This window comes from Panthera pardus, unplaced genomic scaffold (genome assembly GCF_024362965.1).
Source record: "Panthera pardus isolate Hobbes unplaced genomic scaffold, ASM2436296v1 HiC_scaffold_18, whole genome shotgun sequence".
Classification (NCBI taxonomy): Eukaryota; Metazoa; Chordata; class Mammalia; order Carnivora; family Felidae; genus Panthera; species Panthera pardus.
The window spans coordinates 13698792-13721667 of NW_026526743.1; the positions used below are offsets into that span (position 1 = coordinate 13698792).

The 22876-nt window shown below is 55.3% G+C and overlaps 2 protein-coding genes and 1 non-coding gene across 6 annotated transcripts in view; all 3 read right to left on the bottom strand.

The window, feature by feature from the left end:
* Positions 1–2018: 2018 nt before the first annotated feature.
* Positions 2019–14229, bottom strand: CCDC97 (coiled-coil domain containing 97). Its single transcript, XM_019434394.2, has 5 exons — positions 12136–14229; positions 8544–8999; positions 6648–6923; positions 6079–6208; positions 2019–4249 (listed from the first exon to the last, which is right to left on the bottom strand). The coding sequence occupies exons 1-5, from the start codon at positions 12179–12181 to the stop codon at positions 4129–4131; spliced, it is 1029 nt and encodes a 342-aa protein (XP_019289939.1). The 5' UTR covers positions 12182–14229; the 3' UTR covers positions 2019–4128.
* Positions 14230–14346: 117 nt separating this feature from the next.
* The window catches only part of HNRNPUL1 (heterogeneous nuclear ribonucleoprotein U like 1), a 36940-nt gene continuing 28410 nt past the window's right edge, over positions 14347–22876 (bottom strand). For all 4 annotated transcript variants that reach the window (XM_019434392.2, XM_019434390.2, XM_019434391.2 and 1 more), the window contains exons 11-15: positions 19883–20051; positions 18994–19278; positions 17618–17907; positions 16136–16327; positions 14347–15598 (exon numbers count right to left, since the gene is read on the bottom strand). In XM_019434392.2, coding sequence (XP_019289937.1) covers positions 15482–15598; positions 16136–16327; positions 17618–17907; positions 18994–19278; positions 19883–20051 — 1053 coding nt within the window. In that variant the 3' untranslated portion in view covers positions 14347–15481. The remainder of the gene's footprint in view (positions 15599–16135; positions 16328–17617; positions 17908–18993; positions 19279–19882; positions 20052–22876) is intronic.
* On the bottom strand, positions 20758–20864 carry LOC128778115 (U6 spliceosomal RNA). The gene has a single exon (XR_008423489.1). It is a non-coding gene; the product is annotated as a U6 spliceosomal RNA (small nuclear RNA).

Genomic DNA, 22876 nt, shown 5'->3' on the forward strand with positions numbered 1-22876 from the left:
AAAGAGAAAGCCCCTTCTCCCCGAGCGATGGTGTCTTTGGGGTGTTTCTAATGTAAATTTGAACGTGTTCACAACCCCTTTGTGTGGTTGTGTGTGTGTGTGTGTGTGTGCGCGCGCGCGTGCGCGCGCAAGCTTTGTGCTGTGAATTTTGTCCAGCCTGGGGGTTTCTGACGCCCCAGCGGGTGCCCTCCGGCTGTGTTGGGTGTGCACAGGTACTACCAAAGCCTGTGTCCCAGCACGCGTCCCTGCGGTGTGTCTCCCTGTCCTGCATTTCCAGCGTGTGCGTACCAGTTTGGGGTTCCTGTTTACAAGCCAGTGCCCCCTCTGGGTTCTGTGGCGGGACACTGTGTCTCAGCAAGTCTGTGTGCAGGAGAGGGTCGTGTCCCCGGGGCCTGCTGTGGGTCTGAATTCTTTCTCCACATCTTTGCCGTTGTTCGCTGGGTGTAGATTTGTGCATTCTTCAGTAAGTTCGACTAAAAATATGGATGTTCTCCGTGTCTGTCTGTGTGTCTGGGAGAGACGTGTGTTTCTGGGAGGGGTTGTGCTTTGTGTTTGCTCTTGGAGCTGTGTTTCCGGTGCACGTGTTGTGTGTCCGTGGGTGAGTTGTTTCTGGGTTATGTTTGTGATCGGTGTGTGCGTGGCTGGCATCAGAGGGCATGCTGTGGGGTGTGTCCCCAGCACGCTTGCTGTCGTACTCCCCGTGTGTTTGTGCGAATGTGTGTCTATGGAGGGACTGGTGTCCTCAGCTCTGAGAACAGGTGGTGTTTGCGTTTTGTCTCCCGTCCGTGGGCTGGTGACTTCGGTGTGTGAGCTGTCGTGTGGGTCTCTATTTTGCATCAGGTTCGAGGCCTTGTGAGTCTTCAGTGGGCTGGCAGTGTCTCCTGCAGGTCTGCATTTTGTGCTGGTGTTTCCAGGGCAGGGGCGGGCACGGTGTGTCCCCAGGGAAGCCAACGGCATCCCTAGCGACACGCCCAGTGGCCTCTGCACTGAGTGGAGGCTGCGTCTGCGGTGTGTCCCCTTGCCGGCTGGTGCCACGCTGGCTCGGGCTGGCTGTGGCGGGCGGGCAGGGCAGGGGCTGTGGTGGGCACTGGACCCACGCCCGGACCTCGGTATAAATATCCCGGCTGCCGTCGGCTGTGTTTACTCGGCCCCAGCCCGGGGGCGGGGGTGGTGGCAGCCCGGCAGGTCCTGGGGGCGGGGGTGACCAGGCCACAGCGCAGACATTTCCTTCGGGCCAGACAGGCCACAGCCTTGCCTCCCCCTTTCTGGATGAGGGTGCAGCAGTGACCCTTCATCCTGGGCTCCCAGGGGCCACCAGTGACCCTCTGACCTGGACATCCCCACTGGGCTTCCCAGGGTCTGGGAGACAGAGAAGAGGGGCCAGCTGACAGGGGGTGAGGGGGCAGGCCAGGGACCACAGGGAGAGGGGGAAATGGGGCGGAGACTCCGGACGAATGGTCACACAGGCTAAGGGACCAGTGTATAGGGATGAGCAGGAGGGAGGTGAGAGGGGTGGCAGTGGCCCTGGGCAGGGCTGGCGGGGGGAAGAGTGTAGGGCTGACAAGCGAGGTGGGAGGTGATGGGAGATTCAGGCGGGCTGCCAGAGGCACAGAGGCAGAAGAGAAGGCAGAGGAGAGGAGAGAGAGAGGGAGAGGGGTGGCGGTGGGAGGGACAGGATGCGAGGGCAGGACACGCAGAAGGGTCAGATGGGGGTGCGGGTGGCAGCCGGCACAGCCCAGCCAGGAGGACAGACAGGAGACGGGGTGGGGGCCGGATGCCCACGGAGGGGCTCTCCCCCAGCGGGTCCTCCCTCCCTGACTCAGCCTCTCCGCCTGCCTCGACCGAGGGCTGGGGGGCGGAGGGACAGTCACCTCTGGCTCCTCAGGGTCCAGTGGCAGCTGCGGGGGCCGTGCCGGGGGTGTGTCTCCCACAGTCCCTCCTGACTGGCCCCACCTCTGTCTCAGCTGCAGACGCTCCCGCCTCCACCATCTGACTAACCCTAATTCTGACTCAACTGCTGTGGTCTCTCATCACTTTTTATTATGTAACAAATCTATGTATGGCAAAGTATATCACAAACAGCGTTAAGGATCAAATGACAGACTGATGAAAACTGCACACCTCACTCGGGGCTGCTCCCTGGCTTAGAGAAGTCCTCTGACTGTGGGCACACGCGCACACACACACACACACACACACACACACACGTGTACCCGAGGGACAAACGTCTTCCATCCTCTGGCTTTCAGGTTTTCCAAGGGCGAGTCTGGCCGGCCAATTGGGGGTCTTCTCTGGGAGCCAGGGCATTGCTACTGGCAGGACGTGAGGAGTAGGACCGCCGTGATGGTTCTGGTCCAGGTGCTGACTTACACACCATCGAGATGATTCCAAGCCCGTGTGCAGCATGGTGCCAAGCATGTGGGGAGGGCCCCAAAGCATTAGCTGCCGGTATCACCCTCGACAGCTGTCTCTTCATGACCTTTCTGAGCAAGTCCGTGCGTCTGTCTGCTCCCAGTGGCCCTGACAGCTAACACAGAGGCTAGAATGGTCTCTAGGACCTGTGAAGTTCTAGACCTGGCTTTTTGTCAGTGGCCGTGAGCCCTCGAGCAAGTAACATTCCCCTTCTGGCCCCCTCCCCTCACCTCACTTATGAAATGGAGCGGAGTCCCTAGTTCACGGGGTTGTTTGGAGAATTCCATGGGGCATCAGGCCCATCAGGCCTGGAATAGGACAGAACTGCTCAGTGACCGGAAGTTTCCTCGTTTAATGGTCTCTCTGTGTGAATGTCCCTCGGCCTCTAGGCTAGCTCTCACTTTCTGTGTCTGGCTCTAGTTCTGGCTGACCCAGAGGGCAGAGCTGAGGCCCAGGGGTCAAGGGCTGTGGTCCCGGGAGGCCTTGGGGGTCTCCCCCTTTCTCCGGGCCATATGCCTGAGGTGGTTTTGAGTGTCTTCAGGCCTGGCTATGTCAGGGTGTCACCATGCTGGCTCACAGGAGTGAAGGGTCCCCAGGCCCTATCTCTCTGACCTGTGTGGCCTGTACCCCCTTGCCAACAGCTGACCCCTTCTGTGTGTGTGTGTGTGTGTGTGTCTACTGAGGGAGCATGAACCGGGTATGGGGGCATGGGAAGGCAGGACGCCTGGGTTCCCACAGGCCAAGTGGCTGAGTCACCAAGAGGCCATCTGGCTCCCATTAGCCCAGGGCGGCGGGGGGCTCTGTGGGGCGGGCCCTGTGGCCGGCTGGGGGCAGGGATGCTGGGGCAGGCTGTGTGTGTGGGATGACTCAGGACCCATGATAACAGCCTGTGCGTATTTGGGGAGTGTAAACAGGAGAGGGAGAAGGAGGTGGAGGAAGTGAAGGAAGGGAAAATTGTGGCCAGGCAGAGGGGCTGGCCAGTGGGGCTGAAGGAGAGAGCCCCCCTCCCCACGCCCCTCCCTCCACACCCAAGCTCGCAGGCCCATGGCCCCAGTGCTGCCCCACACCCCCCTCCCAAGCCTGGATCCTGAAGGAGAGGTGGGAGCTGGTAGCCTCCCTGGTGAGGCTCCTTCCTCAGCAGCCAGGCTGGGGTTTGGGGGGGAGACGACACTGAAACCAGAGAGAGGCTGAGAGGCAGAGGGCAGAGGCAGGCGGCATGGAGGCTGATAGATGGGGGCGTGTGGGCAGGAAGCACCAGAGGCCCAGGGTGAAGTTGAAGGAGGCAAGAGCCCACCAGTACAGAGCTGGACAAGCAGGCGGGGCCCGGGGGCTCACGACCCCGCGCTGCGCTCCGGCACTGACCTGGCCGGCTCCAGCTACAAAGAGCCCCGCTGGCCTCCATCAGGGGGAGGATGTTCAGCCTGAGCCCGGTCGTGGGAACAGAGGCCAAGGCACACAGAGGGGAGAGAGGGAAGGCCAGAGAGGAAAAAGACAGTGACGCATAGAAGGAGGAAAGGAATGGATAAAAAGCCAGTGAGAGAGACAGTGAGACAGACCTGGATCAGGGAAGGAGAGTGGGGGAAGGTAGGGAGCCCCGCACACAGAGGGGGCAGGGGCGGGGCCGGGACGGCACCAGAGCCAGCGAGGCTGGGGGTGTGGGGCGGCTGCCCTGCTGTCCCCTAGAGGAAGTCACGGGCAGGGTGGGCGGCGTGGCCATCAGTCCCCATCCAGCTCTGGGCTGGGTGCCTCCTCGGGCTCCTCCGCGTCGAAGTACCTCTCCTCCTCATCCCGCGCCACGATGTCTAGGTTGTCAAAGTCGGGGTTGTCATCCACAGTGCTGTGGGGGGAGGGGCTGTCAGGGGCCAGCTCTGCTCCCTCCCACCCCAGCCTCCCTGCTTCTCACCCTCTGGAGGAGCCCGGGGGTGGAGGGGCCCTCCAAGATCCCAGGCCATAGGCGGCTATAAATCGGAGCTAACCCGGGGCGGGGAGGGGGGGGAGGTGCATGGAGTCTCTCAGGGCTTCAAATGAAGTCTTCCAAGCAGATTTTACATAAAAACTTCTGGTTTCTCTCAAAAAGCTGGAAGATGTGGTGACAGGCCAACTCACATTCCCTGGAGTGGTTCTCAACTAGGAAGCTTCTGCCCCTCAGGTGACATTTGGGGATAAAAGTGCAGACGTTTTGGTTGTCACACCTAGGGGGGCTCTCACTGGTGCCCAGGCACCGGACACCAGGGATGCTACTCGACACCCTGCTGCTCACAGGACAATGAGCACAAAGAATCATCTGGCCCGAGAAAGGTCAACAGTGCTGAGAAATGTCTGCCCTGGGCGCATGTGATCCTAAATTGTGAAGAGGACCCCTGGCTGTGCTCTGAGCTCTCCCGTGACCCCCACCATACTCCCTTGGGTGCAGGAAGCCCTGTCTGATCCGGCCCGCCACCTCTGAGGAGACCCGCCTGCTCCTCGCCCCTCGCGATCTGCTCTAGCCACCCCTGTCCCGTTGCTGTTCCTCTGATCCGCCTCAGGGTCCTTGCACCGGCTATCTCCCCTGCCAGGAACACTCTGACCCCAGGTATTTATGTCGCTTACCCCTCACATCCTGCAAGTCTTTGCCGAAATGTCATCTGCTCAGAGAGCCTATGCTGGCCCCCTCATCACTACCTCCCACCCCTCTGCCCCTCGACCCTGCTTTAATTTTCTTCATGGCCCTGGCAGCACCAGATGCTAAATACTTCTTTTGCTTCCTCACTAAACTAGGTCCCCTTTCAGGGCACGGAACCCTCTTGTCAGCTTTGCTTGCTGCTTTATCCCCACAGTCTGGACACAGCAGGTGCTTAGCCCCACAGTGGTGGGGACCCACTGGCCCTGCTGCCCAGCAGCTGCCCTCCAGGGGAGAACAGGTGCCGGTCCCCGCTCGTCTCTATTCCTCAGGCCAGGCCCCATTTCCTCATGGGCACCCGGCTTTCTGAGGGCTCCCCGCGGCCTAGGCATTCTGCACCCCGCTCTGTGTGGGAACTCGGGCCGGGAGGCTCCACCCCAGCTGGAAGCACATCAGCCAGGCTCGCCTCTGGAGGTGGGGGGGTACCCTAGATCAGGCCATCGTGCGCCCCACAGCTGGTGAGGGTCGGCTTGCCGGGGCTGGGTCTGAAGCTGGGCATCGGCTGTCACACCCACAAGGCGAGACTGCTTCAGCTGTCAGAGCCTTTTATCTTTGACTCTGACCCTTCACTCTTCTGTGTTCTTTTCCCTGATGGCAAAATCCTTTCCAAAGCAGTGGCTGTGTGTCTCGCCCAGGGTTACAGTGTGGACATCAACAAGCAGCACCACAGCAGCGGCCACCGCAGGTCTCTCCCTGCCAGGGGTGATTTCCTGTAGCACCAGGGGGTCTGGGGGCCTGAAGCGGCGGTGCCCGGAGGACACCTGGGGGGGCTCGGGGTGGTGTCATCCTTCTAGATCACCGCTGCTCACCCGAATGGAAATATTTCAACGTCTTATCAAATTTGAGCTGTCAGCCTTGTTCGGTCCCTTCTTTAGGTGAGGGGACTGAGGCCCAGAGGTGGATGAAGCTCGTCCAAGGTCACCCACTGATCCCTGGTTGATCTGAAACCCTTATGCCTGGGCCGAGGGCTGTGGAGTGCCAGGCTTGGGGAGGGGGGCACGAATCACCTGTAGTCAAAGTCCCCGTCCTTGCCGTCCAGGAAGTGCTGGTGCATCCGGCTGGTGAACTCTTCCCGCAGGATCAGCCTCTCTTCCGAGTCAGGGACCCAGGCCTCTGAGTCTTTGCCGGGGCTCGGGTCTGTGGGGGCAGACACCCTCAGTGGGGGGATGGGACGGGTGCCCTTGGGTACGTGCTGAACACACACCCACAAAGAGCTGCTTCCTCTGTGCTGGTGGCACCGGGAACGCGGTGGTGACCAAGACAGCCCCGGTCCTGCCCTCCTGGGGCACACACTGAACACAGGAGGACAATATAGCACTCTGGAGACTGTAGAGCTGGGTCAGGACCTGCTACCTGAAGGGTGGGGAAGGGAAGGCATTCTTGGCAGAGGGAACAACATGAGTAATGGCCTGGAGGTGAGTGATGACTCCTTGGTGCCTTTGAGGAGCAGGGGGGCGGGGGGCAGAGATGCTGGAGAGGCTGGGAGAGCCTGGGCACTCGGGGCAAGCAGGGGAGGGGGTCTGACCTTGCAGGTCGGGGGGCCCCAGCCTCGGGCCTCCCCGGTACTGGCCCTCACCTTCCTCATCGCTGTCCTCCTCCTCCTCCTCCTCCTCCAGGCAGGCCTCCTCCTCCTCCTGCTGTCGGAGCAGCCGTTGCTGCAGCTCCCGCTCCTCGCAGGACTGGAGCAGCAGGTCAGAGAGTGGGCAGGCGGTGCCGGGGGCGCCGGGCTCAGGCAGCCGGTGGGCTGGGGCGCGGGCACTGAGCTCCTCCTGGGTTAGGTACTGCCCAATGTACTGCTCGTACAGCAGCGGGGCCCGGAACCGCATCTGCTCGTCACTGAAGTACTCGCCACCTGCACGGAGACGGGGGGGGGGGGGGGGGGGGGGGGGTCTGCGCGTGAGGCTGGGGCCCGGGTGCGGGGTGAGCACGTCTGAGCACATGTGTCCATAATCGGGCTTGTAGGAAGCCGTGGACGCGTGAGTGCAAGCATGTGCATGCACGTTCTGACACGCAGGAAAATCTGCCGAGGCCCGAGGTCACGTGGCCACAAGTACTCACGCATGCGTCTGAGCATGCGCATAAGCAGGCCGGTATGTGCATGTGTCCTTGCACGTGTAAGCATGTGTGTGCAATCAGGCCATGTACATCCTGGCCCCCAAGGCACCGGTGGTCCGGGGCCTGTGCACCACTATGCCTGGGCAGAGTGCACACACACCTGCCCGTGGGTGTGTGTGCAGGGTCACACGGGTGTACGTGCCCTCCTGCAGGTGCCAGGAGTGTGGCTGGGAGTGGGTGTGCGGGGCTCCACAGGCAGGGGTCCCATACACAGAAGCCAGGATGTAGGTTATGTGTACCTGTCTGTGAGCACAGCAGGATGTGCCAGAAGTGGGCGTCCCGGTGGTCTTCCAGACCCCGGCTCTCACCTGTTCCCAGAGTGCTCCTCTCTGCAGCCACCCCTCAGGTATGCTTGGCTTCCCCACCACCCCAAACCCGGGACCTTCGCATCTCTCCTGGCTGCCTGTTCCTGCAGGCGTGGCTCTGTCCCTCAGGAAACAGTTAAACCTGCTGGGTCCTTCCAACCCACCAGTCCCAGCCCTGCTTTCAGAGCCCAGGGTGAGAATGTGCCCAGAACCCTGGCCTCTGCAGCACTGGGGTCTGTGGCTATCCCTCTCTCTTACCCCATCTCCCTGTTTCTGGGATCTCCCACCATACTGTTTCTCTCCCTCTCCCTGGCTCTGTCAGCCTCTTTCCCTGGGTCTGTTTCTGCTTCTCTGCCTCTATCCACCAGTCTCTCTTGGGCTCTGTGCCTGTCACCTCACCATTCATCCGTTCCGCCTCCCCCCGCCCCCTCCCCCGATCTCTAGCTTCACTCCCTGCCTGTCACTGCGCCCCACCCTCTCCATCTCCCTCGCTCTACGGCCTATGACCTCGCTCTTCTCCCTAACCAGAATCTTCACTCACTCTCCGCTTCATTTAGTTTCATCTTTCAACTTTAGTTCTGGTGTCTTTGGTCACAAAGATGCTTATAATTATGCCGTGGTCAAAACGGTCTCAGTGTTTTTCTTCGTGCCATCCACATGTGTGCCTTGTCTAAGCGGGCCTTTGTGTCCCCAGGGTCACAGACACACTCCCCTAGGTTTCCTCAGCACCTCTGTGTATGGTGTGAGGTAGGGACTGCATTTTCCTGAGGGATGACCACTTACCACAGTGCAAGGTACTGTGTCCTCGGCCCACTGATCTGAAACGGCACTTGTGTCTTTACTAAATTCTGACCCTTCTCACTGCCTGTCCCATTCTCTTCCCATTTGTACTGATCTTCCTCATTGCTTCATGTTTCTATTTCAAGCTCCCTGTGTCCCTGTCTCAAAACTTGTCTCCCAGGACCTCTGTCTGTTGTCTCTACTCTTGCATCCTTGTTTCTTGCTTCCTCTGCTTCAGTCTCCCCTCCTGCCCGGCCCACCTGGCCCCACACCTTGGATGAGCTCACGCAGGGCAGCGTAGCGCCGGTTACGCAGGCGGGTGCGCAGGGTGCGGGGTCGGGCGCTGCCCTGCCGGGCCACCTCGGCACAGTAGAAGTCTGCCCGATGGTCACCGCGCAAGTGGCCAAAGCAGGCCAGGTGCTCCTCACGGAGGCTCGTGCGGAAGCGCTCCAGGAACACCAGCGGCTTCTCATGGTACAGCTGGCCCAGGATGGCCACCTTCTCCTGCTCGGTCAGGTCAGGCTCGCCCTGCTGCTGGCTGCACACGGGCAGGCGGCTGGCGGCCACGGCACGCAGCATGGCACTCACCGCCGCATCCTCAACCCCAGGGGGGCCACCATTCGGGGCCTCTGGTGCTCCCTCTGCTGCTTTCACCTTGTCCTGGGGTCTGGGTGGGACAGGCGTCCAGCTCAGCTCCCCCCAGTGCCCAGTACTGGGCTCTGTGCAGCCTGTGGGGAGAGGGGAGATTTGTCAGTCCCCGGATGGGAAGGGAGGGGGCGGGGGAGGGGGGTGGGTGGAAAGGCCTAGATGCTCAGCCACTCATTTCACATTTACTGAGCACCTACTATATTCCGGGCACTGTTCAAGGTCCTAGAGATGCCACAGTAAGCACAAAGTTGACATTTTAGTGGGGGACACAGACAATGAGAAATATGATTACTGAAAACATGTGACATGTTAGCAAATGTAGTCTGTCGGGTGGTTCCAAGGACTATGGAGAAAAATAAAGAGGAAAGGCAGAAGGACTGGGGTTAGTGGGGGGCAGTCTACAATTTCAAATGGGGCAGAGAAGAACTTGCCAAAGAAGTGACATTTCAGTAGAGTCCTGAGGTGGTGAGGGACTGAGCTATGACAGTTTTGGAGGAAGAGAGTTCCAGGGAGTGGGAACAGCCAGTGCAAAGGCCCTGAGGCACAAGTGAGCTTGGTGTGTTTACTTGGTCCTTTACCACATTTATTGACTCACTCAATTCTTTGCCTTTTCACTTATTCACAAAATCACTAACACATGCACTAACTTGTTCACTCACTCCCCATCTCCTACTCATTCACACGTTGATCCAAAGACAATATGGGCGCTGGTAACAGGAAAGCTGAACTCTAGGCAAATCTTGTCGAGAGCTGTTTCTCAAAAGTTGTGGGACTGGAGCAAGGCTGAGCAAGCAGGAAATAAGACAAGACAGAAAATAGAGGCAACGCCTTTGGGCAGCTTGGCTGGTACAGGGAAGCGGGGGTGAGGGTTTACAGGTACAATGGGCTTCAGGGAGGGCTTTAATCATTGAGACCAGAGAAGACTGAGCCGGACCAATCTTGCAGGGGATGTGCAGGAGGGGATGGGGCAGGGGTTGGAAAGATGCTCTGGGGGCTGAGTAGGCAAGCCATGGGGCTGAAGACCTGAGAGGTGGGATCTCATCTAGTTCAGGTCCAGGGTTCTGGTGTGGGGCTTGGTCAAACTGTCCCTGAGACAGAGTCATGGAGGAGGAACAGGTCTTGGGATATGGAACGTATCATGGGCACAGGGGACATCCAAGGGGAGACATCTAAGAGACTGCTAGAGGCTTCTCACAAGAAAAGTGCAGGGCTGGGGTCAGAGTTGTGAAGTCCATGGAGTCAAGACAAAACTAAAGCCAGAGGAAATGAGAGGTCATGGGGAGGGCATGGGAGTGTGTGAGGGCAAGAGAAGAGGGGGCTAGAAAGAGGCCTGACTCGGGAAGAGGACGTGCCCGTGAAGGAGACCATGACAGGCTACAAAAGGGGCCCCTGAAAGACAGCTGCGCCTTAATTCCTGGAGGCTGTGTTACTGCGTTTGGCCAAAAAAATGGGTCTCCAAAGGTGCGATGAAATTAAGGCTCTTGGGACTGGGAGATTATCTTCGACTGGGGCCTAAATGCCACAATGAGTGTCTGTAAGACAGAGTCCGAGAGGGAGCCTGGACATTTGCAGAGAAGGGCCACGTGAAGACGGATAGAGGCAGACGCCTGAGTGATGTAGCCAGAAGCCAAAGAACGCCAGGAGCCATTAGAAGCTGGAAGAACCCCCGAGGGAGCCCTCCACGGTCCTGCTAACACCTTGATTTCTGCCTAGTGGTACCAATTTCAGGCCTCTGGCCTTCAAAACTGAGAGAATACATTTCTGTTGTTTTTAGCCCCCGAGCTTGTGGTCACTTGCTGCAGAGGCCATAGAAAACTGACAGAGGCTGAGCAGGAGGAGCCTGAGAGAAGGGAAGGAAATGGGAAAGAGCGGTGTCACCGAAACCGAGGGACAAGGTTCAAGAGCGATGGAGGAGTCAATGGCATTGAATTGTCCGAGCAGTCCAGTAGGAAAAGCCCTAAATGGGGTGACTCCGTTGAAGTACTCGGGGGAGGTCATTGGTGGCCTTGATCAGAGCAGTTTCTGAAGGTGAAAGCCAGACGGCAAGTGGATGGGAGGTAAGGAAATGGGAGACAGGTGTGGAGGACTCTTTGGAGAAGATACATGGTATCTGGAAGGTACATGGGATCAAAGGATAGACTTTAGGTTAAAACATTTTTTATTACGGAAAATTTCCAACATGCACAGATGTAGAGAAGACAACCAAAGTCCCCCCTCCCCCCACCCCACATGGCCATCATCTAGCTTCAACAGTTACCAATTCTTGGCCAGTGATGCTTCAGCCAACTTCCCAACCGCTCCTCGCCCCATCTGGGATGACTCGGAAATACCGGGATGAAAATTTAAGATGAGCAAAATGAAAGCATTTTTATTTTTTTAAATGTTTATTTATTTGTTCTGAGAGAGAGAGATTGAAAGAGCGTGAAAGCGGGAGGGGGCAGAGACAAGAGGGAGAGAGAGAGAATCCTAAGCAGGCTCCGCACAGTCAGCTCAGAGCCCAACGTGGGGGGAGGGGGCTGCATCTCACAAAGCCTGAGATCACAACCTGAGCAGAAATCAAGAGTTGGAGGCTTAACCCACTAAGCAACCCAGGTGCCCCCAAACTAAAGCATTTTAGATACGGAGGGGAAGGCATCAGAAGAATAAAGAGATTGAAAATGCAAAGGAAAGGGGGCGGGGGGGGGGGGGGGGGAGGCAGCACAGAAATGGATTAAGGACCTGAGGCGGCAGATGGAACTGCGGACTTTGGGGGAAGGGGAATGAGAATGAAATGGGGAAGCTGTTTAAGTCTCGAATAAGCAAGACTTTGCATGGGACAGGAGGAGGGTGACCCTGGGGACAAGGAAAGGGTCAGTGTGACTTAGGGAAGGAGGTCATTTGAAAGGCAGGGTTGACTGGGACACTGGGACTTAGCCGGGACAGGGGACAGGTTTATGTTGACCTAAGAGTTAGCCTGGTAAGGAACCGGGCTAGCTTGGCACATGGAAACGGCTGGATTGGAACTTGAAAGAGGTTAATTTCAGGGGAGGGGATAGGGAAAAGCACTGCAGCTCGCAACAAGGGACGCATTAATCTGGACTAAGTGGCCACGCGGACTGGTAAACCCGAGAGCAGGTGTCCCCCTATAAAGAGTCCTCCTGCGAGCTCACGGGGAATCATTTCCCAGTGACACCATAGCCCCACCCTCCCGCCTCCTCCGAGTGGCCAGGACCTCACCTTCATCGGGTTCCCTCGCCGCCGCCGTGGTCGCCACGGTCTCCATCCTGATTCTCTATTACTTGTTAACCGCCGCGGCAGGCCCCGCACGCCAATTCTGGTCCCAAGTCCTCAGCGGCCACTTCCGGCCGAGCACACTCCTGGGTCCCGGTGCTCCGCCGAGTCCGAAACAACAGTTCCGGGCTGAAGGCGAACCTTCCTTTGCGCATGCGCGCCTCCCCCAGGTCCCGCCTCCTCGCAGCCAGGAAGGTTAAGGGCGCTGGAGTCAGGGGAGTCTCTTCCACTCTTCCTCTCCCACCCCTATCTGACCTGCTGCAGAATTGGACTGTCTGGAGGGATCTGAACCACTGTTCACTGCTCGAACTTCAAAGTCTGGCATGCTTACTTTTTGGATGGATAGTTGAATGGCCACCTTCCAGAGCCTCTTGAGGGTTTATGGTCTGGCTTTGACTCCAATCCATCCCCTTTGTGTCCTTCACCACCTCAAAGAATAACTAAGCTTGTCTCTTGCTTCTGGCATCACAGCCAGTCCCTGGCTAGCAGGAGATGGGCGGTGAGATCAGACAGAGCTTCCCACTGTGTTCCCAGGACCTTGGGAATTTGCAGATGTGGAGTGGGGACAACCTTGGTCCTGATCTGCTTGAGGTGTTGGGTAGGGACTCCTATTCAAGTGTGTTACCAACAAAGTAGGCAGACACCACGCAAGTGACTACCCTGAGTGGCCAGGGATCTTATGGGGTTGCCTACCCCAGCCTGGAGGGTCAGGGAAGGCATCCTTCCAGGAAGAGACACCCAAGCTGAGACCTGAATGATGAGCAGGACTTAAAACCACCGATCTAAAGTTCAGAGGAACAGCAAAAGATGAAGCCAGAGAGGTCACCAGGAGCCAGGCACACGGGTGGGGGTGGGGGGGCTCATAAGCTGCACTAAGTAGCTTGAGCTCCTTTATCCTTCAGGTAGCAGGCAGGAGGGCATCAGGGTAAAGGACTAGAGGTAAGGGGGATCTGTGAGGAGGCTGGTGCAATGATCCAGACACTGTGGACAGGAGCAGGGGAATAACTTCCCATTGGCATTGCCAGGATAAGGGATCTGGAGGCCCATTTGCTACACGGCAGATGGGTAGAGACTACACTTAAGAGATTACCCAGAGAGGTCGGCAGAGGGTGCTGTTGCCCTACATGTGGACCTGCAAGGAAGGGGATTTCCCAGATGGGGGCCAAGGCCCTTCCTTCTGCTCTCCGGAATAGGCGGAGTGGGGGTAGGGGTACTGTAGGGTCCCTTTTAGCCCAACTAGCCACCAGTCTTGGCTCCATCTCACATTCTAATGCCCCAGCCCCAATCTCAAAGCTGGTCAGCCTCCCTCCTGCCTTTTTGCAGCCTGTGTCCTATTCACAAGGCTCTGAGGTACTATAAGGGAAGGGGCTGAACTGGCCACTCCTGTGCCCCAGGACTGTCCCTCACAAGGGGCCAGGAATACCACATGTCCAGAGGGGATAAAGGAATGACTCCAGTTGTTGGGAAAGGAGGATACTAGGCCACAGAAATGCAATCAGAGTCTTTTACCCTGGCTATTTTTAAAATTGTTCTCTTGTCCAGCTCCCCTCACCAAACTCTCCACCTCCGGCTTTCACAGCTGACCACTTGGTGCTGTCACCATTTAGAAAGTCTGTGTTACCTCTGGACTGGGAGACCCATGAGAGTTGGGCTCAGGACTGCCTTGACCATGCTATATCCCCAGCACTGTCCAGAAAGAGTGAGGCACAGAGTGGGCACCGTGGAATTCCCACCGGCCTGGATCCAGAAGCACAGGCAGGAACCGTCCTAAGTCTAGCACCCAAGGCCGGGGCTGACGTGTCTGGGGAGTCACACCCAGTGATGACTCCCAACAGTCTACCCCTGGTCTCCATCCCATCAGCCCTACCTCATCCTCTGCCTAGGGACCTGCCATGCCTTCTACTCACAAATTCATGGAGAGGTTTGGGACTGTCTGGTGTGAGAGGATCAGAAAAGAGCGGGGACCAGAGAACTACTTTAAAACTGAGTGCCCCAGTTTTAAGGGGGCATTCCCAGCACCAAAAATGGGGCCCAGCACATGAATCCCTCAATACGTGTTTAATAGATGAGCAAATAATGTCCCCCTGAAAAGGCCCCACCCCAATTAAAGGCCAACTGCAGTAACACTTCAGGGTTTCAACCCTGCTTCCTTCCTGCTAGGAGGTGCCATGTCATTTATTGAAAGAAAACAAAACAAAGCAAACACATTTCTTAATAAGTGCAGTTTGTTAAAATCCTGTTAAAACATACGGGTCAAGGGGAAGTAAAAATAATCAGAGGATCATTGTAGGAAAAACCTTTAGGTCTGGCACCTGGGAGACCTCTGGAGAGGAGGCAGTGGGAGAAATTTCATGTTCTGAAGGGAAGGAGCCCCCCAACCTCCCCTTCTTCCCTCTCACCCGCTTAATCCCACCAGAAACTACCAAGACGCCCGGAATAAAAGGTTTCAAGTTCAATAGTCACACTCTCTCCAAATACAAAAAGCAGTTACAATTCAACTCAACACAGAAGCTTGTGTGCAAAGTTACGGGAAACTGAGACATCGTATAAAAAGTTAGGTTAAAGATGATTCTATAGTTTTGTTTTGTGTGTTCTGTTTTGAGGGTGTGGCTCTTCCTCAGTCACCTGAACTCAGCAAAGAAATGGTTATCCTGATGAAGTATCGACAGCCACAGTAAAAACAGAGAAATTCTAAAAATTAAAAAAAAAAAAAAAAAAAAGCATAATTACCAAAAAAAAAATCTGTCACTGCTTCCTCCCTCCGCATTTTACTTTTTAAACTTGTGGGTTTTTTTTTTTTTTAAGTTTTTGATTTTTTTTTTTTTTTTTTTTCTTAAATCCTGAAAAGTAGACAGTAAAACAGCTCCTGGAAGAATTTACAACCAACTGCATGAGGGTGTGGGAAGCTGAGGGGGCTGGAGCAGGACTGGGACAGATGGGCAGAAGGGGCCCTCCCTCAGCCACTGCAGCCTCACTGTTTGACCAAGGGGCGGGGGGGGGGGGGGGGGGGGGTCTTCAGTCAAAAAGGAGGAGGGGAGGAGGAAGAAGAGGAGAAGGGGAGGAAGAAGGGGACAAACAGAAAATAAAAGGTCACTGTTGCCTGTTTGAATCCAGAGAAAAATGCCCGGCCCTGTGTTGGGGAAGAAGCCCCTCAGAGGGGAGGCAGTGGGCTGAAAGGAGGCAGCCCTGGGATGACCCGTCCCCCAGCACCACAGGACCCAGTGGGGGTAGACGAGGGGGCCGAGGTGGGCGCTGGTGGAGGAAGCCGGCAGGGGCCTCCTGAGCACACCGGCTACTGTGTGCTTGTGCCTCCCTGTGTGTTCCCGGAGTAGCTCCCGTAGTCGTAGTTCCCGTAGTATGGTGGCCACTGGCCCTGGTTCTGATAGTACTGGTTCCACTGCTGGGCATACTGGAGAGAGAGACCAAGAGCACCAGGTTGTCCTTACCCAGACCCACATTTGGCTCCTGCCTTGACCCTACTCCCACCCAGGGCAGAGATGGGTCCCCTGATAGAGAAATCAAGGCACCTTGGGAGGACAAGTGGTTGACCTGATGCCACATGGATGGACAGTCAGGGACTAAAGCCCAGACCTCCTGGCTTGCCAACCTAATGTCCTTTCAGGTACAGCCAGATAGCCATATTCAAAACACTAATAGCTATGACGGCCTAGCACCAACCCAGGGGTGTGGACACTGGCCATGGTGCTGAAGCAGGATTTGAAGGCCCCTGCTTTGTAGTTTGCTTGCTGCACTGGGAGGGGAGGTTCAGATCAGGTATTCAGCAGCTGGTACAGAAGTGTCCACCAAATGGAATGGCTACATCAGACAAATACTGGCCTGAGGCCAGCCCATCTTTTTAGGAATAAATACAGACTCCAGTCCAGGCCCCTGGAAGTCTCTTTAGCACACCCTCCCCCCACCCCCATAGCCTGAGTCTGGCACCTACCTGCTGATACTGGTTATAGCTGGGCTGAGGATAGGTCTGTGCGGTGGGGGGCGGCGGTGGGGTGTAGGGAGCCGGGTTGTAGCCGCCATAGCTCCCATAGTTGTAGGCAGGCGGTGGTGGAGGTGGAGGTGGAGGGGCTGTGTAGCCCTGGCTGTACCCTCCCTGGTTGTACGGTGGCTGGCTGTAACTCGGCTGGAAAACGGGGGGAAAAATCAGGGTTCTGTGAAATAGCTCAGCTGGGATGGAGGAAGGGCCTTCGTAAGCAGTGGGCCCACAAAGGAACTTCCTTGGTGGAGGTTGTCTGAGGGCTGAGGAAACGGGTCAGCTCTGGGACGTGGCAGGACAGGGTGGGATGTAAGGCTGTGTTCTGCAGTCTCCTGGCTCTAAGACCCTGGGGGAGCAAGGCGCACAGCATCTCTTGAAATTCCACTGCCTTTTCCCCTTCCGACTGCTTTGTGTATTCAGTAAGCTTGAGCACTCAATAAGTGGTGGCAATTGCTCTGGGAAGGTTGGCTGAGAGCAACTGTAGTAGCAATTTCCCAGGTGCTTCCCAAGTCCAGGCTCTATCGTTAACCCATCTAATCCCCCCATCAAATCTGAGAGGCGGGTTCCATTAGTGGCATTTTACAGAGAAGGAAGCTGACACTCAAGGAGGTGAAACAACCGGGCCCAAGTCACACAGTAAAAAGTGGTGGAGCTGGGAGTTAAGCTCTGGTCTGTCTAGTTCCAGAGCTTTCCCCACAAAGCTATAATGCCACCCATCCCTTACAACAAACCTCAGAAGTGAGTTCTACGAACAACTCTAGCCTTGATGAAGAATATGAGGTCTGGAGAGGTGAAACATTTATGTAAGGTTACAGAACTAAGACGTGGGGGGGGGGCTTGAACTCGTGCCTGCCCAAATCCCGTTCTAGGAAATATTCTGGTTAAAGCAGGACTAGGAGCCATTCACCAATGTCTCCTGGCAGCTGTTCCCAGGCCTGGCATGTGGAAGGCGCTCAGGAAATGGCTGCGGACGGCTCTGGGTGACAGGCCTGTGCATACCAGAGTCCGAGCACCAGCTTGTGGAGAGTTGGAACTGAGCTAGGAGCTGCTCCGGAGTGAAACTCTCAGGGCACAGGGCGAGACCTCCCAACCTTAGGGCCTGTCTCAGTATGCTAGAGATAAGGGGATCAGTCCCTTCCAGCCTCGGCAAAGGGCAGCTCCGATCAAGTGCTTTCTTGGGGATTCAGTAGAGGCCAGCGACACAGCCCAGAAAAATGTACTTGCTGCAGCATTCAACACTTACAGCACACCACCCTGAGAGGTGGGGCGAGGGGGAAAAACAAGAAGTTCCCAATTTATCTGGGTCTGGAAGGAATATCTAGGGTCCATCCAGTCAAAAGCACTGCCAGGAAGAAGGGCAGGGCTGGAGGGAAGAGTGGAGACCCGCGGCTGGAGCACGGGACCACAACTGCTGCCCCGTACATGTTATGTTCTCACCTGTGGAGGGCTGTAGCTGCTGACAGTGGGGGTGCTGGTATTGGCGCTCGAGCCAGGGATGTTGCTATTCTTGTTGTAGCTGCTGGCCCCTGGTGGGTTCCGAGCAGGGCTATAGCTGGGTGGTGGCGGCGGCTGTTGCGGTGGAGGCTGCGGTGGCGGGGGCTGCTGTGGTGGCGGCTGTTGCTGGGGAGCCCGGTTGTAGCTGCCTCGGTTGTTGGAATTGTTGTTATCCCGGCTGTTGTTACCCCAGCGGTTCTGGTTGTAGCCACCACCTCCGCTGCGGTTGAAACCTGCATTGGAGAAGCCAGGTGGGAGGTCTCATCATTCTGAACTTGGGACCCTCAGGAGCTGGGCTCCACTCTGGGTTTCCCCAGACCCCTGGGCAAGGCCCCCATACAGCCCTGATAACTCAGTCTTCACTGTCTGCTGACAGGTTTGTCCTGCCCACTGGACTGTGAGCTCATGACCAGGGCTGTTTTGGTTTCTACTGTGTCCCCAGCATCTTGATAGCTACTGAACAAATCAGAGAAGGTCAGGAAGAGGGATGCTAAATACTGAGGACAGTCCTCTTCAGGCTGGGTCAAATTGGCCATCTCTCCTAAGCCCTTGACCAGCTGTTGCTGGGCCCAGAACCCTTCTCCTGTCAGCTTCCACAGGTCTCTGGACCTCAGCCTAGACACTGCTATCTTGGGAGGCCTTTCCTGAGCCTGGCTCCCTCACAGGCTGGATCTGGTGTCACCCAAGCTCACAGTAACCCTGGGCTCTGCCATTCAGTCCAGAATCCTTCTGTACTGTCAGCACAGGGTGATGTGTCTGTCCAGGTCATGGCTGTGTCCCCAGAACTATCTAGCACAACACTGAAACAGTTGGGTATGCTAGTTAAATCACGATCATACACTTTACCTCAGAGACAGCAGAACTTAAGATAGAAAACTTGGGCACTGGACCACCTGCTCCCAGCTCTGGATTTAGCTGGGAGAAACGGGCAAATTAACCTAAGCCCATTTTTCTATTTGTTTGAATACTGAACCCTGAAAACAGTCCTAACGTTTGCCTTGTGCCTGAGCTGGAAGGCAGGACTGGCAGTAAACTCGGCCTGGCCCCTCTTCTTAAGGAGCTCACGGTCAGATGGAAGGTTGGACTCGTAAAAATGACAGAGGGTGACCTACAAACAGGCATGGGCTTCAGAAGCAATCCCCAGGAGAAGCAGGACAGTGGGAATTTCCCTGAGGCCCCAGAGTTTGATCACCTTGGTTCTCCACCAGAATTCAGCCCACAGCTGGTGCTAGGGAAAATTCATCTGCTGACTGAATAAGCAATCACCAACCCTGACCCGGGAGCCAAGAGCGGAGACAGCTCTGCTTGAGATGTCTCACCTCCTCGGTAGTTGCCTCCTCCACCACTGCCTCCTCCTCTGTTCTGGAAGCCTCCTCGGTTGCCCCCTGGTGGGCCTCTGTTGTCATAGCGCTGGAAACCGCCACCGCCCCCACGGCCCCGGAATCCACCACCACCTCGGTTGTCAAAGCGCTTTTCAGGGGGTGGCCCGGCCTTGCGACCTTCTTCGTTGTATTGCCTCACCAGTTTGTCTGCTTCTTCCCGCTGCAGCTCAATGAACAGCACCTCATCCAGGAAGTCCCCAACGTCTGGTAACGTGAAGTTGGCTAGGAGGAAGGCAGGGCCCCGGAGGGAACAAGGAGAGGGAGGTCAGTACCTCCCAAGGTCTAGTCCCCTACACCCCCAGGACACTGGCTGGCTAGAAGGGAGATGGCAGAGGCATGAATAGTGAGTGACAGAAGTGAGAAAGGGTCCTAACCTCTCTGACAATGATCAGGAGTTAATAAAGACTCTCCTGTCCCTTTTCTGAAGAGGTGGCTACAAGCCCCACCAAATATAAACACTCCCTCCAGCCTCCCCAGGGAGTGGGCCAGAGATGTGGAATCACCATCCTTGTTTCTACACAGGAGCAGAATGAAGCTTGCTCAGTCACCCCACCGGTGGGTGCCAGAGGCGGGAGATGTGCAGGTCTCAGCGTTTCCCGCCACGTGTCCTCTCCCTCATCCTGCCCCAGCCCCATCTAGTCTAAACCATGCTGTGAGAGATGCCAGCAGCTCTTCCATTCACAGGTGCACTAGACCGGGAAGGGCAAAACAGGAGCAAGGAAAGAATGGACAAGATCAAAAGAGGAATAAGTAAGGAGCTGGGGAGGAAAGGACGATTGAAGGCGCTTTTCTCCTAAGGACCCTGCTGTGCTGGCTTATCTCCTACCTTTCATTTCTAGGACCGCGTGATCTGGGACATCCTTCCCCTCCTCATCAGTTCGCTTTATAGTCCGGTCTTTTAGGTCCTCATCAGTGGGACAAATTACAATAGCTTTGCGCTGGAAGCCTTCAAATGGTCTCATTTTTCGTCTCTGGGCTGACCCATAAACATTTGTCTAGGGGTAGGAAACAGAAGAGGCAAGAGATGGTACGTTACGAGTTGGGTTTTTTCCTATCAAGTATTCTGTGGGCCAGGAATTGAGAAAAGGACACTAGCTCTAAGCAAACAAAACAAAAAAAAACCTCAGGAAACTGTGCTCTTTTTTTGTTAAGATTCTTGAGCCCATTCTGAGAAATTGGCTTTGGGAAAGTGGCTGCTGACAGTCACAGGACAAGGGGTACCTACACTTGGGCTTTTAACTCCTATTTGTTCTTGGGATGCCATTTTACGCCCTACCCCTCCCCACCCCCAATTCTAAAAGTAACACCTGCTCACGATAAAACTGTCAGAGTACAAGGATAAAGTTTAGAGTAAGAATAATCCCTTCATCCGCTTACTGCCAGTCCTACTTCCCAGAGATGGCCTATACTGAATTTATGTATTTCCAGGAAGATCTGTGTGATTTTTTTTTCTTTCTTAAAGCACCGACTTTGAGACCTGGTGGAAAAATCTTATAGGTACATAACGAAAAGTGTTCATGTTTAAAATGCAGGGTGCATGGGTGGCTCAGTCGGTTAAGTGTCACACTCTTGATTTTGGGTTAGGTCATGACCTCACAGTTCATGGGATGGAGCCTGCCTGGGATTCTCTCTCCTTCTCTCTTTACCCCTTCCCGGAGCTTGCTCTCCCCACTCCTTTTCTCTCTCTCTCATAAAAAATAATAAAACATGCAACGCTTCACAAACGTGTGTGTCATCCTTGAGCAGGGGCCATGCTCACCTTCTCTGTGTCGTTCCAATTTTAATGTGTGTGCTGCCAAAGTGAGCACCGATCTGTGTGATTTTTAACACAAGTGGAATCATGCTACATACTCTCCTGAAGGCTTTTTTCACTTAATGTTTAACCTTTTTTCTGTGTCAGTGTTCACTTTTAATGGCTCCATAATATTTACACAGTGGTTGCCATAATCAACCACCCCCTTTTGACTGCCGTGTGGACTGTTTTCATTCCCTCAGTCCCTCTCTAAAACATCAGTCTCATCCACAAGCTTTTACCCAGAGCCTGACAAGGCAGCAGCCCATGCTTTTCACAAGTGGTTTTGCTGCTAACATTTTGTTCTCTTCGTCTGGGCGGTGTGCAGTGTGCACTGGGCACAAAGTGGGTCTCTAGAACTAAAACACTTGATTGAGAGCAGCAGTGACCATAGCTTCCATTTATTGAAAACCAACTACGTGCCAGGCCCTTTGGGACTGGGGCCCAGACCTGGGAGATTCAGCCTGCACACCCAAACCATCTGGATGCTACAGCAAAAAAAAAAAAAAAAAAAAAAAAAAAAAAAAAAAAAAGCAGGCCCACCCCCACTAAGGAACCCCCAAACCCCATTCTCTGGAAGTGGGGCCCAGGCACCTATACGGGTTTCCACCCTATCCAAACTCAGACACTCAACAGCTCTGGAGTAACGAGAAATAATTGCATTTAAACAACTTCTAATGGCTTTGACAGGGACTCAAGGGAGAAGCCACAGAGGTGAAGAGTCTGTAAGGGGCATGCACCAGTGGACACAAAAATATGGCATTTTGAAGACACAGCCTGGCAAGGTGGAAAAACCCTAGTGCGGCCAGTAACTAGCTCTGGCCAGCCCTTATACAGTTGCCTCATCTGTAAAACAGAGATGAGAAGCTGCCCTCCTAGAGCTGGTGAAGACTGAGCAGAAAAGGACCACAAAGCAACTGTCCAAACACGAGGAACTCCTAGAGTGGGGTTATGAGGCAGCCTCCAGAGTGGGAGCATCTTGACAGAAGCAAGCAGTGTGTGGGGTGGACCTGGTCAGGTCACACCTGCATGGCCCTGGGTGAAAAACTCTGGCTTACTTGTCTGTAAAATCAATGTACTGCATATTTCATGAGTCTGAGTCTCAAGCCCTGAAAGGGGAAAAGAGTATGAATGTCATACAGTTGTTATTAAGACAACAGGAGTTCATGTGAGTAAAAGCCCTTGATTAGCCCAGGGCCTGGCTCACAGCCAACACTGAACAAATGGGAAGCACGGCTGTTATGGCTATTATTGTGGAGGGGGTGTGTGCCATGGATATTCTCGCTGTTAAGTGAATGCAAAGCAACCCAGGCCAGGGGAGGATCAAGCTACAGTGACATCCCATCAGAAGGGCAGGGACAGTGAGATGGGACAGGGAGAACACAGGCTTTGGGGAAGAATCCTGGGGTTGAAATCCCAGCTGTGCCTTCTACTATTTGTGAGGCTGTAGACAAGTCACCTAATTAGCCTGCCTCTCAAATTTCTTCATCTGAAAGACAGGGATCATATCACCCTCCTCTTGGCTCTGTTGAGGAGTTGCAGATGTGACAACGTCTGGCATGTGGTAGGGAGGGGCAGGAAAAGTTCCAAGTCAACACACACAGGGTGGGTCTGAAAATATGGCCAACAGGACTGACACTGTCCTTGGAGAGGCTTCCTAATGGAAAGGACCAAGGAAAGTTAAATTAAAAAAAAAAAAAAAAAGAAAAAGAAAAAGGAAAAGTCACAAGAGATCCTCTCCCAAGACACAAGGAACAGGAAGCTGGGCTGTGGGTCAGCCAGAGCCCAGGGACCCCAGAGCACATTTGCTGAAAGATCTGGGCTGTGGGTGTAGCTGTTCTCACCAACCAGACCCCTAGCCCTAACACACAGTAGGCAGGGATGTTCCTCCCTGTTCCCCAGGGAAAATGTTCCACCCTTCAAGGAGGGGCAGGAGGACACCCAGGCTGGGACCTGGGACCAGCCCAAGGAGAGGCCTTGGGCCACAAATGGTTAAGAGGCACATCAGGTTAGAGGAAAGGTCCCTCT